At 47.5% G+C, this 16,121-nt stretch overlaps 1 protein-coding gene across 6 annotated transcripts in view; it reads right to left on the bottom strand.

Moving 5' to 3' along the window:
• SPAG6 (sperm associated antigen 6) overlaps positions 1-12,402 on the bottom strand; it is a 37,655-nt gene extending 25,253 nt beyond the window's left edge. For 3 of the 6 annotated variants that reach the window (XM_027450637.3, XM_038175164.2, XM_072033694.1), the window contains exons 1-3: positions 12,276-12,402; positions 12,094-12,189; positions 1,854-2,020 (exon numbers count right to left, since the gene is read on the bottom strand). In XM_027450637.3, the coding sequence (XP_027306438.1) occupies positions 1,854-2,020; positions 12,094-12,189; positions 12,276-12,300 (288 nt within the window). In that variant the 5' untranslated portion in view covers positions 12,301-12,402. Of the gene's footprint in view, positions 1-1,853; positions 2,021-2,128; positions 2,251-12,093; positions 12,190-12,275 lie in introns of those variants that run through there. The other 3 variants (XM_027450638.3, XM_072033695.1, XM_038175165.2) reach the window with 3 other exon arrangements.
• Between the last annotated feature and the right edge of the window lie 3,719 nt (positions 12,403-16,121).

The following is a 16,121-nucleotide window of genomic DNA, read 5'->3' as shown; positions in this document are numbered from 1 at the left end:
AAATCCAGACTTCTAAGTTAAGACCTACAAGTAGATACCAATGAACATAATTTAGGAGCAAGACTTTAAACATCATTTAGGGGAACAGAGGTTTAGGGAAACTGTACAGACACAAGTGGACAATTCCCTAGCTCGTTTGTTACCCTAAGTTTTGCTGAACTCAATGGAACTATAATAATTTACGCCAGTCTATGTCTGTGCAAATATGGGTATGTTATTTCTGTTAAGTAATTATGCTTCTGGCAAAGGAAAACACTTATTTGTTTCTATTGTTATTCAAAACACATTTATTTACAAACAGACCGTATTCACAAGCCCAGTTAGAACACACTGTAAAACTATTTTGCTCGGTTTAATTGACAAAACATTGAGCTGGGATGTAACCCTGTAACTGTTCTCCATAAATCAGTAGAATTAGTATTTATTGTGTGCTCAAAGAATCTGCTCCTTAAATATAGATGTTGATACACAAAGAGTGAGGGGAATGGAAATGTATCTTTTTCCTTTCTTTTTTTTTTTTTTTTTTTTTTTGCCTTTGGGAAGTACAAACTGCATGCATTGCTAAACTCTGCATGAACTGGATAATGAGTTTCCTTCACTTGCCCTCAGTCACCAAGGCATAGTAGGCTTTCCATGACCTCACACTAATCTTGCTGCTGCCCCAAGTGATTCTGAATTACAGCCATCTCACAGATGTAGGGACAGCACTGGCAGTAACATGGAAGAGATAAATCAGGGTACTCAAGCTAATTTAGTGAGTGCTTTGAATTGTAACAGGGGGGTGGTTTCCAAATTAAAAAAAAAAAAAAAAAAAAAGAGGATAAGGAGTTCTGTTCCCCTCCTTCCCTTAAAAAAATACAAATAATTAACCAAAGTGGTTATAAATTTGTCTACCTAAAACCTTAGTTTTCTTTCCATACGATACCAGTATCTTGACATCAAGGTTTCTCTTTTTAATTTTTTTTTTGATTAATTTTATAGGCATAAAATGAGATGAGATATGCAAAAAAAAAAATACGAGTATTTACATTTACAGTTTCCTCAAAAGACTGAAAAAAAATTATATATATATATATATATATATATATATATATATATATATATATATATATATAGTTTTCCCAACTACATTTTCATTGAAATCCTAATTCTCCTAAGTCTAATAAAACAATATTGCAACTTAAGTGTGGCTGTGGTATCAATACACTTCACTCTCAGCTGTCTCTTCCTTTTTCCAGTCATTAGGAATAAAAAATGGAATATATGCAAGAATTGAAGAAAAATGGCAAGAACAGAGGAAGAGAGACCGTGAGATCTGTAATTGTTGCTACACTTTTTTGTTGTTTTTAATAACCATAAAGACCAAAACCTTTAGCGTGTTCTCCTGTATCAGTGGTTTGATATTTCTCACACTACAGATTTCCAAATGGCTGTGTTTGGAGATAAAAAATGAACTTCTGTAATGAAATATTTAGTATGTATTTTACAAGTGTTTAGTATTATTGACAAATCCTAGTCAATTATCACTATAGCTTTCAAATTGTCTCCATTTTGAAGAGGGACCTTTAATAAAATATCACTCAACATTTTAAAGCCATACCAATGCCATGAGTGTATATCTTATAAAGCACTAGGAGGTAAGATGGTATTTTAAAGTCAAACTTATTTAAAGTCAAATTTATGTATACAATACACATGGATCTCTTAGGAGTTCAAACATGCATGCTGTCTTTGACTTCCATTCATTTATTGCTATATTAGGAATAACAGCAGATAGCTGATACAGAAAGATTTCTCTTTCCCTGTGCAACAGTTAAAAAAAATGATTACTTAAGAAAACAATGATGCCTTACATTCTGCTCAGACAATGAACACACGAGCTGTGGAAGAATGTCTCCCTTCACGACTGCCTCTGCCAGGTCATCGTTATAATTGGCAAGTCTCCCGAGAGCCAAAGCAGCAGTCTGTTGAATAGTTGGGACCACGTCCAGCAAAAGAGGTCTCAGCAAAGACATTACACCTGAGTTACAACAGAAAGAGAAAAGCGCATTCAGTGAGCAGATTTTTTTTTCTAAACATTTATTCTAAACTTTAACTAAACTTCACTCATAAAAACCTATTAAATTACTCTGCCAGGTAATAAGAACTTGCAGGAAATTCAGGTGTTCCACTGAAATGAAGTTGGCACTCGGATAGCACTGCAGACGCATAGCAATGTTTCTGCCCGTTTTTCATCGGTACAAAACTCCTCTGAAATATAAAAAGATTTACGTGTAGAAAAAAGGTATACTCAAACATAAATAAAATACGTGTTAAAATATACACAGGAAAATAAGGTATACTCAAATATATATAAAATACAAGCGTTAATGAAGTCTGCACAGGAAAGTCCACCTGGAGGTGAGCTACCACTGGTGTGTCACTCGTTCAGCCCGCCAGCAGAACCCCCACGTTGACTTACACCAAATTACATTCCATCTATACAAGCTACGGCTGAGCTGGGGACCAATAGCTGTAATATAGTAGACTCCAGATAGTAGAGTTAAAAGGTTGTTGGTTTGGTGTTTGTTTTTGTTTTTTAAATCACGTTACTATTTATGATGTGTTTTTACTGCAGTCCGCAGTGCATCAGCTAAATATGAAGGAATCTGGAAGTCCATTCTCCGAGGGCATATTCCAGTATCTACACATGCTGTTGAAATTATAGGTGAGGTAAGCAGCAACGTGTTAGCAGTCGTAGCCCAAGAAAGTGCTTACACGAATAAACATTTCACTAAAAATAGGAAATGGCAGCAGTAAACTTTGCATTCTTGCAATAGGAGGGAGGAGATCACGGGGCAGGACCTCCAGGAGTCAGTGCGGGGACATGTGCCTTTCGGTACTCCTCTGTGATCTGGGAGAGGGCACGAACAGTGAGGTGAGACTGTACACTGGTAATCCAAAGTGATTCAAGGTGGTATCAGTGAGGGAAACTATGAAACTAGGGACTGAATGACTGGACAATAAAACGTCAAGTTAAATTAAACTTATATGGGAAAGCCAACCCTAATGTTCCATACACAGCGATGGACCCCAAACAGGAAAAAAAAAAACAAAAAAAAAAACACTATACATACAGAAGTATATAGGGTATTCAGTATTATGTAGGAATGAAGAGATGCCAAAACAGAGCCCATCACTAAGCTATTGTATAAATCCATTCTGCATTTAATTCCCTTCCCTAGAGGAGAGCTGGAAAAGGTTCAATAAAAAGCAACAAGGATGACCAAAGATGAGCACTCTGTACATGGAAGCTACTCCTACAGTTAAACTCTGCTGTAAGGATATAAGCAAGATACATGTGGTTACATAAAGATCATCATTTGTAAGGTGACAAATGCTAAAGGGAACCTTGCTTGTGTCGCAGTGCTGTGAAAGCAGGGTCCCTCTAACAGCCAGATGCAGGAATTAATACTTCTGAGCTTCATAGCTCAACCAGAAAGCAATGCTCTCTGGGGCTGCAGAAGTGCTATACCAGGACACCAATACCAGAGCTGCAGTTAAAACTTTCCGTATGAGCTGCCTCCGTTCTTTGCTCTTTCCACTACATTTGTTTGAGTCAGATAAAAATTACCTAGCTTAGCATGGAAGAGGGCCAAACAAAGGTCTCTTGGTGCAACAGTCCCACAACAGTAGGATCGCTGCCTAATGGCAGATGGCACTAAGATGTTGAACTGAGAAGGAAAAGCTTAGAGCAAGGAATAGTTGAAAGGGATGGAAGTTATTCATGCCCAGAGCATACTTCTGTATAGAAGGGCACCCTTAAAAAAAGACCCCAAAAAAGTAATTGAGCAGCAGGGCAATTCTCACGGGGAACATTCATGTTAAGTTATAACCAAATTACTCCCAGCAAGAAGAAAACCTAATAATCCACTGCTGGCTTTAAGAAAGAGATAGGGAGAGCAGGAGAGACAAGGAACTGTGGAGGCCACGCTGACCACTGACGAGTTTGTTCTGGGAAGGTCAGCACCACAACCAGAAGCTGCCCAGCCATGGTGGGTGCAGCCTTCAGGATGTTCACAAGACAAAACACCACAGGTCTTATGGGGACACACAAGAAAAGGGAAATGAAATTGTGATATCTTAATAACGCTACAGGAACACCAAAAATGGCCCTGCAGCGATTAATTCAACATGTACATGTAGAGACTATGGAAATAGGTCTGTGGTTTCGCTGGTACCTGCTCACACCTTCCTGTCAACACCAGTGGTACCTGAAAGAGGCCTCCTGGGCAGCAGCAGACAAAGGTGGCTCCTCCAGTGTTGTAAGACCAATTTGACTACATTCAGCACTTTGCAGGAAGCACTGTTTAGGATTGTGACCTTTGTGTTGATACCTTCTCACAAACTCTTCCAAATGGCAGGTATGGCCTCAATAGTAAGTTACACTTCATATTAAAATGGACTAAGAACATCATAGGACAAATTAAAAGTTAAAAAAAAAAAAGACAGAAAAGTGTGCAATATTTGCCAACACCATATATCATCTACAGTGAGGTAACCTTCTAAAAGTCACCTGCCTCCCGTACAGGAAAGTATTTTCTTGTCCTTCCCTCTGACATAAGCTCCATGGTCAAACACCTGCTGAAATTCCAACAGGAATTCATGCTGCTCCAGCTCTTTGCACTGTTCCTGCTTTACTGAAAAGCCTCCAGTCTGGAGGCTTGGACTGACATTTGCATTTGTCGTACATTTGAGCCCTTAAGGTGAGATGATACAAAACCAAGATTTTCTTTTTGATATCAATAAAGCTTGATTAAAAAAAAAAAAAAAAAGAGACTGAAGAGCCTATTAGAAGTGGTTGGGAAAGAAGGGACACCTCAGCATGTAGTGAGTGTTCTGCCCCTAAAAAAAAGCCAAGGTGGCACACCAAGGCGGGCTCAAAATTCAGTGAAATTTAAACAGACCAGAATGAATGTACAGCAGGGGAACCCACGAGCTAGCTCCAGACAACATGATGTATTTCTAGCCTGCACAGCATGCCTAAACACTGCAAAACGTAAAACCCCATGCAAGAAAGTTCACACGTACACGAGCTTTGAGTTTTTTCTAAATAGGAGATTTCTCTGATTTGTATTTTCAAGATGAGCTAATTCAGACTTCACTTTTAGAACATGCTAAAAAGCCTTCAGCCTGAAAATGCTTCCAAGCAGCATCACCTCGCCATGCCCAGCACCGATCATTTCATTGTGGTACAAAGCACGTAAAGCTTGATGATGACATTTCAGATGACAAACTATTTCAGCTGATGCAACTGAAGGTGAGGGAAGAGTTGAAAAGTGAAAGATGAAAGTGGGAGTTACTGCTGGAAGAAAATACACAAAATGCTAAAGCAAGGCTGATAGAGCAGTGAACGGATGAAAAAGATTTAGAAAGGAAGAGAAACTGTACTGATTCTCCAGGACAATGTATTTTCCCCAAAGTGATGTCTGAATGAAAGAAAAGACAGTGAACAAGTAATCATTATGACAGGAGCTTTGGTGGAACAAGAAAAAGAAAAATCAATTCTTGTTGCTGTACAAGCCATACATTGACATCAAATTAACTGAGAATTGAGAGAATCATATAGACCTAGATTATGCCTGGGCACTGAGCATAATTAAAAGCTTCTACCTCCACTTCTCACATTCTCTGCAACCAATTCCTTTCTCTGCATCACGATGATATCCATCATCTCAATCTGACTCCTCAGCAAGACAGAATGCTTGAGCAGTTTTCATTTCATTCATGATTTTCATTTATTTAATTTTCATATTTACATCCTCAGTAAACAGAGTATTTCTCCCTACAGCGCTTAGAAGAAGAGTTAATTCCAAGAGATGGGGTCTCCATTTAAACACCTACAGAAAGCAAAGACAACCTTTCCTTCTACAGCTTTTGAAGACAGCGCTGGAAAGGATCAACCCACCCAACAGAAGGAAGCTTTCCTGCCCTACGCCCAACCAGCTGCTCTCACCTGAGACAGCTGCTGCATTCGGTGAGCTCATTTTGACTGCCCTGTGAAGAGCAAAGTCTAACTTTCTTCTCCAAAGAAGTCCAAGCCAGCATTCCTGTCAGCATTTTCAGGTAAAGTAGGTAAGAAACATCCAACAGCTTCCTCTGATGTAGAGCCATACAGAGCAGCGACAGCAGCATATTGCTGCACAAAATTTTAGGAGAACTCTTTGGTTATCGTAAACGAGCCTCTCGTGACAGAAGTAGGAAATCCATTAAGTCTAATTCAAAGGCAGCAACACAAAGTAAACTACAAAATAAGACGTTTAGACCATTAGACTAGATTTGTTTTGGAAGAGTTCCCACGAGCAACTCAGAAACAGGGTAACAAAGAATTCCTGCCAAATATTCTCTCTTGCATCACGCAACCTTGACTGACCTCAGGCAAGGACCGATTCCCCTTTCCATCCTCAGTTTCCCACTCAGAATTGTTTCAAAGAATGACACACTTAGCAGCTGAATCACCCTTAGCACACTTCTCAAGTGGAGCTGTTGTGCCCAGGCCTGATGCACTTTCTTTTAGCAAGCAAGCGCTGGCTGCTGCCTCTCTGGGGGGAGAAAAAAAAAGAAAAAAAGCATGCTCAAGGCAGCGGTAGATCCCAAGGTTTTTCATTCCAAGTTTCTGTAGCCAAACAGTCATCACTCTGGAAATAGTAGACTTCGGTTATTTTGGCTTTTTTTTTTGGGGGGAGGGAAAGGGGGGGAGGTGGAAATACCTGAAAGTCAGGCAGAAGCCACCTACTCTCCTTCCCTACTTCCTGCAGAGCCTGCATGAAACCTGACGTCAGGGACTTCAGAAACTTGAAACAAGTCAGAGTAACATCACTCTGAGTTCCAAATTCTCTCTTTTTTTTGCACCTGAAGATGGCCGCCTCTACCCCATTCTCCTTCCTCAAAAACAATATTTATTTCCATTTTAAAATGCAAATGTGAAAAAAAAAAAAAATCTACATTGCTATTATCTCCTGACATACTCTTATCTTGAAGATGCTGACCTTTAAGTTGTACATTCTCTGAGCTAACACTAATGCTCCAACACTCGTTGTACCACCTTGTTTTCAGGACTCCTGACGTTGATTCAGATGATTCGACAAGGAAATGAAGCGCAAGCTTATTTCTGTCTCACCCCAGCACCAATCCCTTCCTAGAAATAGCAAAGTTTAAGCTGGGGACTTGAAAGAAAGCTTCCCAGAACGGTGAGAAAGAGCTTTCGTACTCACTCATCTTGGCACAGTCCCTTCCATGGCCCATGCATGATGCACATCTCAAGCACCGACTCCTCCAGCATGACTCGCCCTGAGAAAGGACCCGTCTTTGCACAACACAACTGCAGTCCTTCAGATATCAAAGGGGACACGAATACAGTTGGGTAACAGAGACTCTGGGTAACCGAGTAATTCATCAAGCAGTTGCCAGATGGTGGAGCATGATGCAGGTTGGGTGCAGCAGCCGGGCTGGAGAACTCTGAAGGAACAAGCAGCAGTAAGTCTCTCCTCCTTAAAAGCTAATTTGGCTGTTCCGGCATTGATGGACCAGAACTAATCCTGTTTCAAGAGGGCTGAGTTGCTGAAAACACTGCTCAAAGAGCTAGTAAGTGGTCACCACACAGTTCTTCACAGCCACACCAAAACCAAGGTGGTCACAAGGAGCTGCTGCTTCTTGATTGCCATCCGTGAAGAAGTTGCCGACAAATTCTCTCGCTGAATTTCCTACCTGCAAGTCTCTGACAGGCCAGGAGCAGAGGAGGGGGGGAATCCCGCAGCAGTTGAGCTTTTAGTTGACTGACTTACAGCAAAAGGCAGTCCCCTGGCCTCAGATACGTTTACTTTCTCCTCCTTTGTCATCTCTCTGGTACTTTCCCTCACCAGGCACAACCGCACCGCCAGGCTTTGGGGAACGCCACTCTCCTCACTTGGCCCGTTACAACTCCAAAGTTTGCCTTCTGCCTTCTTCCCCACGCTGCATGCTTCTACTTCCCCACCCACTATGCTTCTATTTCTCCTCTCACTAAAGCTCAAGAAAACTTTTACCAAAAAAAAAAACAACAAGGAGGATAAGTGCATCCTTCACAACACAGGGTGCTTGAGCCCAAGAGTTGGAACTGGCTACGTGGGGGCAGTGGAGCCCACCCATGCATATCCACTTATAAAAATAAAAGCTTCTAAAACAACTCCAAGGCTTGGGGAACACAGCATTTAAAACCTGGGACCAGTGGAGGAGCTCTGGGGCTGGGTGAGAACTAACCTGCATGGCATGGCCCTTCAGCTGCAAAGGGACAAGACCACGAAGAAGGAGGAAGCCTGCCATGCCACAAGGGTTTGAGGTGGTGTCCATCATCACACTGACACTCTGGAACTTGTCTCGCTGAGCTCTGGAGACTGGCCAGCAAGTAAGTAAGGCCAAGGAACAGAGAACTGGAAGAAATCTGCTCGAGGTGTTAAAACAAAACCCTGGCAGAAATGAGAAGCACTCCCAGGTGTGCAGGGTGCCAGCACACGCAGTCCCAGGACAACACCACGCAGGCTGCTAGACCACACAGCTTCCAGTTTCTTTGTCCATATCCCAAACTTTTTTTTCTCTATTCCTTCCCCAGCTGTTACGCTGAGGAGTGATCAGCCCCAAGAAAGGCTGACTTTGAACTACTTTAAGAGTCAAACTCAAAGTGGCTGAACTAAAACTGTTTCTTAATCCCAATCACATCCTTAAACACAAACATTAAAAGCAATGACCCCAGCACCACCAGCTGTAACGCAAAAATTAATAAATAAATATTTAATTTTTACTACGGGAGAACATAAAAATGAATATCCAGAAGTTGTGCAAGTCTTACTTCGATGCATTTATTAATACTGAATCATAAATGCTGCACTTCCCAAGTCAGATGAAGGAAACAGACAGAGACTCTCGGTGACTACAGTCGCAGAAACATCCTGGAACCAGCTCAGATTTTCTCCTAAGCTTTCTACAAAACCGAAAGCTGCCTGAATCTCAGTGCAAGAAAGAGGGCTCAAGCTCACCTGCCACTCTAAGTAAAAACAGTTGGTTTCTAGTAGAGGATACGGGGCTTGATGACGCATTACAGTACCAAACACCATGGGCTGTAGCTGCCAGAGGGATAGATTTGCTTCTAAAGAAGATGTTTACAGCTGCTACTGTCACAGCAGCTTCTCCCATCAGTCAGGTGTCCTCCAGAAATGAGACTTGATAAATGAAGCATCTGTCATTGTTCGGAGCTTACATTTACCAAACAGAAGAGGTTTAGGAGTTTGGGATTTTTTTTTCCACACATCCGTTAATTAAGGATTCAAAACAAAAATCTTGCAGTCATTATTCATAGAGGTATTTAATCATAAGGAACAACGTTAACAAAAACATAGCAGCACGAAGCGAGAGCTGTTTGAAAACAAACAGGAACGAAAAAGGAATTTCTCTGATCATTCCTTGCATTTCCCCGTCACAAGCAAGCTGCTGAGCTCCCAGGAACAAAACCTCCTGGACATTCTTGTACAGGCAGAGCCAGTGCTTTGGAAGCGTGCCAGGGAGCCCAGGGCCAGCCTGCGGTTCCCTGGTTACAGCCACCTCTGGGGTGTGAGTGCAAAGGCAGCTCCAGAGCTTGGTTAGACAGAGCAGCCTCAGAAGAGAGGCACTGGAAGGAGGTGGTTTTCCACTTGGCTCCCTCCCCACTAGCATCCCCCGCAGATTATATGGAGGGCACACCACAGGAATGGTGCCACAACATTTCTCAACAGCCAAACCCGTAGGAGAAACTTTCACCCCCACCCTGGCCACTTGCTCCCTCTGATGCTGCCTCCTCATCTGCAACAACAGCACCATGCCTGCTTTCATGCCATGGAAGCAGGGCTTGCAGCGTAGCGACGAATCATTTTTTAAACATGCTTCCGTCTTGCACAGTGTCAGCTTCATGTCCAAAGAAACCTCCGAGCAGAACGAGATGATCTCAAACTACTACTTAAAAGATACGAAGTATTTACCACAATTACTTCTCAAATAGAAGCAAATGCTTTATTCCTTGAGCACTGACATTTCACAGTCTCCAGCCTCAAGTTTGGCTACCCAGGAATATAAACCAAGGCCAGTAACACAAGAATACACTTCAACACATTTTGAGGGCTTAATTTGGTTCAAATTCAAGTCGCTGAAATCTTGCCTTCTGCTTCAGCTGGGAAAAGGCTGAACCCCAACAGCCTCTGAGATCCAACAGGAGAACCCCACCAAGCGCTCCCGACTCCTGAAGCTAATGGAAAATGACAGCAGGCAAAGACTTTCTGCATCTTCTTAAAACAGCCGTCTCCCTAAGGAATAATTAACTTTCTTTGCCAGAATATGAAATCAGCCCCCCAGTCCTATTACGTATGGATTTATACGGCGATGCGTGTGTAGACAGACATCTTTCCTTCTCAAACCACTGCTACAGAGCTCGCTGGACCAAGACCACAAAAGGCATGCCAGTTATCCTGCTAGACATAGCAATGCCTCTAAATATTTGCATTAGTCATTTTTAAAGCACTTAATCGCGTTTCGTTTAGAGGGAGGTTTTGAAACCTGTTTCTAGCACATCCCAAAAAGGTCAAAACCAACAGTTATGATTTTAATTATATCGTCATAACTAAGTTTAAAAGCTTAGGTTGGGGGAACAAGGTAAAATATTTGTGGGCCTCAGCCACCCAAATTAATTGCTATAGGAAACCCTACATTTGCAGACTTTCCCCTCTTTTCTACCATCTGAAAATCTATTCAAAACCCATAGGGAAGCAGCTCAGCACCAGACTGCTGCTCACCATCCTTCTTGGCTCACAAAGGCACGTTTCCACATCATGACCCCAGAGCCTGATCCTTGCAAAGTGAACTCCCAGACCAGCACTGGCTGTGCATGGAATAGTTTCAGGCCTCAGAACGATTATTTCCTCTGCACGAGCAACACATCGGTTCTAAAGCAAAGCTACCCACCAGACTGCATCAGACAATTATTTTAAGATCATGAAATACAACGGAAGTAAAATTAGCTTGACACTTTGATTGCTCTCTTAAAATAGGAGTTTTCTGCCGTTTTTAAAACACCGAACTGCACGAACTGTGCCTGAATGGGACCTCTGTCTGCGAACAGACAAAACCCAGAACTGTAAATGGCCACAGAGGGACCTCTTCTTACAAATACGATGCAATCTGTTCCTACGGCCAAGATGTCGCTTTGGTAAATGAGGATGATTTGTATAAATTAAAGCAGTGGCATTATCTCACTGAAAGATTCAAACAAAACCGAGAAGCAGCACCAGGCAATCCAAAAGGCCTGGTGGCAGCGTGTCACTCCCATAACCCACGCAAATGTTTCCTTACCAAAGTATGCAAGCGATCGATTTTCAGCAGAACTATTTTAACAGAGCTGCAATCACAACACCCGAAACCCGAAAGTATTTACACGACTGCTTTTCTTTTTCTGGTTGTTTGTTTGTCTCTCGGGCTAGACCGAGAGCTTCGCAAGCACTGGGAGGCAGGCACTGAAAACAAAATCGGGACGAAGCAAAACACAACCAGTTCGTGGACACCATATGGCAAAGCAACTATGGATTTACAGCGCTCTGCCTCGGTGCCTGGCAGGTGATTAACTTCGGAGCACCTCTGTCCTCGGTTAAGCTCAGGGACCTGGGGGAAGCGGAGCGGGGCTGCCAGCAGCACGGCACAGCCGCTGTCCCGCAGCATCCCCGGCTCGGCAGAAGCGAGCCCGTGCCGAGCCGAGCCGAGCAGCCCGGCCGGCGAGGAACACGCAGGAATCTCTGAACAACTCCCAGGGGCAGCACTATAACGCACGGAACACCACGGAAACCCCTCCGAGGGGCTGGGATAGAGGGAACCGGAGGGGAAGCCGGAGGAGAAGCGGGGCTGCGGGCACGGCCGGGGGGGGGAACCCGGGGTCAGCCCCTCACGGCCCGCGGGGGTCGGGCCCCCACAGCCCCTCACGGCCCCTCACAGCCCCCCATGGACCCCCGCAGCCCCTCACAGCCCCTCACAGCCCCCCGCAGCCCCCCACGGCCCCCCAGGTACCTGCGCTCCTCAGGCTGTCGGCGTTGTGCGGCCTGGCGGACAGCTCGGCCACCGCCTGCACGAACTGGGTCCGGGCGCGCTGGTACTGCTCGAACACTGCGGGGGGAGCGCCGGATGAGCGGCTGAGCCCCGTGTCCCCATCCCGGTGTCCCCGCGTCCCCGCGTCCCCGGCCCGGCCCTACCTTGCAGCACCTGCCGCTGGCTCATGGCGGAGGCCCCGCGGGCGCGCAGGGCCGCGCTGTGTACCCGTCTCCATGGCAACCGGGCGGAAGCCGCGCGGCTGAGGGGTGGGCGCGGCCTCAGCGCCGCCGCCCGTGACGTCAGCGCGCCCGCCCCGCCCCGCTCCGAGCCGGTCCTGGGCGGGGGGGGGGGGAGAGAGAGGGGGGAGACCCATAGGGGGAGGGGGGGGGGGGGGTGGGATGGGATGGGGGTGGGATAGGGATTGGATAGGGTTTGGGATGGGGATGGGGATGGGGATGGGATGGGGATAGGATGAGATATGGGGGTGGTCTCGGGTTTGGGATAGGGGAAATTGGGATATTGAGAAAAGGATGGGGATGGGATGGGGATGGGATAAGGTTTGGGATGGGGATGGGATGGGATGAGAACAGGATGGGGGTGGGATAATGAAGGGGATGGGATTGGGATGGGAATGGGATAAGGTTTGGGATGGGGATGGGGGTGGGATAGGGTTTGGGATAGGGATAGGATTGGGATGGGGAGGGGATGGGGATGGGATAGGATGGGGGTTGGTAGTGGGAATGGGGTGAGGATAGGATTAGGATGGGGATGTTGATGGAATGGGGATGGGGATAGGATGGGGATGGGATGGGCATAGGATGGGATGAGGATGGGGGTGGGTATAGGATGGGGAATGGGATTAGGATAGGGAAGGGGATGGGATTGGGATTAGGATGGGAATGGGGACGGGGATAGGATGGTGATGGGATGGGGATAGGATGAGATGGGGACAGGGATAGGACGGGGATGGAATGGGATGAGATGAGGATGGGATGGGGATGGGATGGGGACAGGGTTAGTGTGGGGTCAGATGGGATGGGATGAGCAAGGGGAAGGGCAGCGCCCGCGGGACCCCATCACCCTCCCGCCGCCCCGGGCCGCCCCCCCGGAGGACAAAAAGTAAGAAAAGTGTAAGAGGGGAGGCACCGCCGCGCTGCGGAGCCTTTTTTATTCCCCCCCCCCCCCCCCCCCCCCCCCACGCCGTCGCTGCGGTTCCCCGGGGGATCCCCGCAGCCGCTGCGGCCCACGCGTGACTCGGGGCCCCGCGTGGGGCCGCGCAGCCCCCGCACTGCCCCGTGGGCTGCAGTGGGGGGGCTGCGGGACGGGAAGGGCTCGACCCCGCGCCCCCCCACGCCGAGGAGCCCGCGGGACCCCGGGGAGGGACCTTGGGGACACGCGTGGGCACCGCCCGACCCCGCGGGGGGAGCCCTCGGCCGGGCACAGCCGCTGCTTGCGGGAAAACCCACCACGGCAGCGCTTGGATTTTGATTTTCTTTTTTATATTTTATTTTTTTTGGCTCAGAGGCGGCTCATTCCGCCGCAGCGCCCAGGCGCAGGCTTCCAATTCCCGCACGCCGCTGCGGGTTCGCCACCGGGTATCAGCCCTGCGGCCAGAGCACGGGGACAGCTCCGGGCGGATTTAACCCTGCAGCCCCTCCGAGCAACCGATGAGGACGGCGAGGCGGAAAAAATGAGACGCCGGCTCTGGGGAGGAGGATGGGGACGGGCTCCGCACCCCGCTCCGCTCTCTTTTGCGGGCGATCCCAGGGCGCTGGGTGCTGGTGAACCAAGTGCCCGGGGAGCCCCGCTCCCCAGCCGGCTGCTCCGAGGGGAACCGAGAGGCAGGACTCAAAGCAAAATGTCCCTTTTTGTACCCACCCCCTGCCTCGCAGCGTCCTCCTGATTTCACGGGCTGGAATTTTGTTGTGCAGAGCCGCGAATCGCCCGAACCTGCCGCCTCGCCCTGCGCGGAGGCATTATTTGACAGGCAGGGCAAAGTTTGGGCTTAAAGCCGAAAGGGAGTCATGACTTCAACCGCGTCGTAAAACTTTGCAGAAGTCTGAGAAATCGGTCCGGTTTGCGTAAATAATCCCCATTTTTCAGCTCAGCTGAAAAAAAAAAAAAAAAAAAAAAAAAAAAAGAGTGAAGAAGGTTGTACACCGAAATGAGCCACGTGTTTCCAGGAGGATTTAATGCGAAAAAAAAATCACCCTTTGAGCAAACAAACAAAAAAGGCGATGCGGTGCTCTTCTCAAATAAATGAGACAAATTAAATCAGATCGGGGAGAAGGTCGTTTGTCACAGAAAATATTTTGGGAAATTATCACCATGTGTACTTGAGAGGGGAACAGCTGTTAAACACATTTCTTTATACTTATTTCTGTTCTTAAGTTAAATAAAAAAATAAAATAAAATAAATAAACAAACGGTGATGAATTGCTTCCAGAGTTTTAAAAAAAAAAAAAAAAAAAAAAAAAAAAAAAAAAAAACAGATGTGTCGATTTCAGATAAATTGATTTATCTGCCTAATTAAGTCCGATGCTCGGGTAAGCGGAGCAAGCACACGCACCCGGAGCACCTCCAAAACTCGCTGCGACATTTCGTTGCTTGATACCGGGAGGCTGCTCGCGTGGTTAATAATAATAATGAGGGATAAACACCATGCAAATGCGGTCTACGGAAATGTCACCTCTTCTCGCAAAAAAAAAAAAAAAAAAAAAGTACCGAGGACGGAAAATCATTGATGGAAATGACGTAGTGGGGAGAGCGCACTGCGCGCTGCTGGGGTGCTCAGCAGCAGCAGAGCCGCATCCTTCGGCCGGTCGTGTTCCTCCACACGTCGGCTTAAAAAACAAACAGGAGGGCAGGGGATCGGGGAACAGTTATCCAAATAAACGTGTGCTCGCTCGCTGCTGGGCGCCCTTTAATCCCAGGCTTTGGTTCGCTGGGAAATGCGGCCAATATTACCCATGCGGGGAAAAATCATTTTCCCAAAGCCGGGGAAGGGCAGAGCTATTCACGGGGGTTCTGGGGACTTAGGGTCTCCCCAAAGGCTTGCTGAGCCGCGAAGCAACAAGTGTCTGGGACCCACTCGTGGGAGAGGCCGGCCCCCACGCGAGTCTGCCGGGGCGCTGCGGGGCACGTCGGGGGCTGGAGCCGCGCCCGCAGCCCCCCGACGGCCTCTTTATTTCCCGAAAAGAGGGATTTCACCGCTTTTCCACCGCGAGGGCGTGAAGGGGGAGGCTTGACACTGAGGGGCGAGGGGTCCCCGACCCTTCCCTGGCTCACCCCACGTCTTGGCGGCTGTGGGACCCCCCCCGCGCCCGCCCTGCCCCGACGGGACGTCCGCCGGGTGCCGCTGGGGAAACGCCGGGCGAAGCGTTTGGGCGTGCTGCTGCTGCTGCTGGAGGCTCTCAGCACGGGGCCGGGGGTGGTAAAAGTGAGGGTTTCAGCCCCCGCTCGTCCGCCTGTGTGTGCTCGGTGGGAAGGCAGCGCGCCCGCCCCTCGGGTTTCCCCCGGGGCTCCGAGGTCGGAGCGCTGGGCTTTCGGAAAGCGGGGGGGCGAGGGGTTACGCGTGGAAAGGTTCTCGAGTGGAGGGGATGTACGATGATCAAGTGCTCCCACGAAGGCGTGCTGAGCTCGGGGTGTCGTCCTGAGCACCTACGGATAAGAGGGGTAGACCCCAGTCTGAGATATAAAGGTAAAATATTCGAATCGCTGGGCTGGATGGCTTCATTTGCCGGTTCAGGGTTGGCTTTGCCACCGCTGGGCTTTAGCGTGGCCGCGGGGTCCCCTCCCTGCTCCCCGCACGGTGCCTTCGGGTCCCGCGGTGCTGCGGGGACCCCGCTGCGGGCTTCGGGCAGCGGCGTTCATTTGCGGGACCTTCCTAGCGAGCAAACTAGTTCTGGGGGGGCAAGGCAGAGACGTCGGGGCTCTTCAGACCCGCTAGAGAAGGGAATTCTCCTTTTTATTCACCGAAGAGGACGACGCTGGCACTGGGGCTGGCA

This window comes from Anas platyrhynchos, chromosome 2, assembly GCF_047663525.1.
Source record: "Anas platyrhynchos isolate ZD024472 breed Pekin duck chromosome 2, IASCAAS_PekinDuck_T2T, whole genome shotgun sequence".
In the NCBI taxonomy this organism is placed as follows: Eukaryota; Metazoa; Chordata; class Aves; order Anseriformes; family Anatidae; genus Anas; species Anas platyrhynchos.
This window is presented reverse-complemented; position numbering and strand designations above follow the sequence as displayed.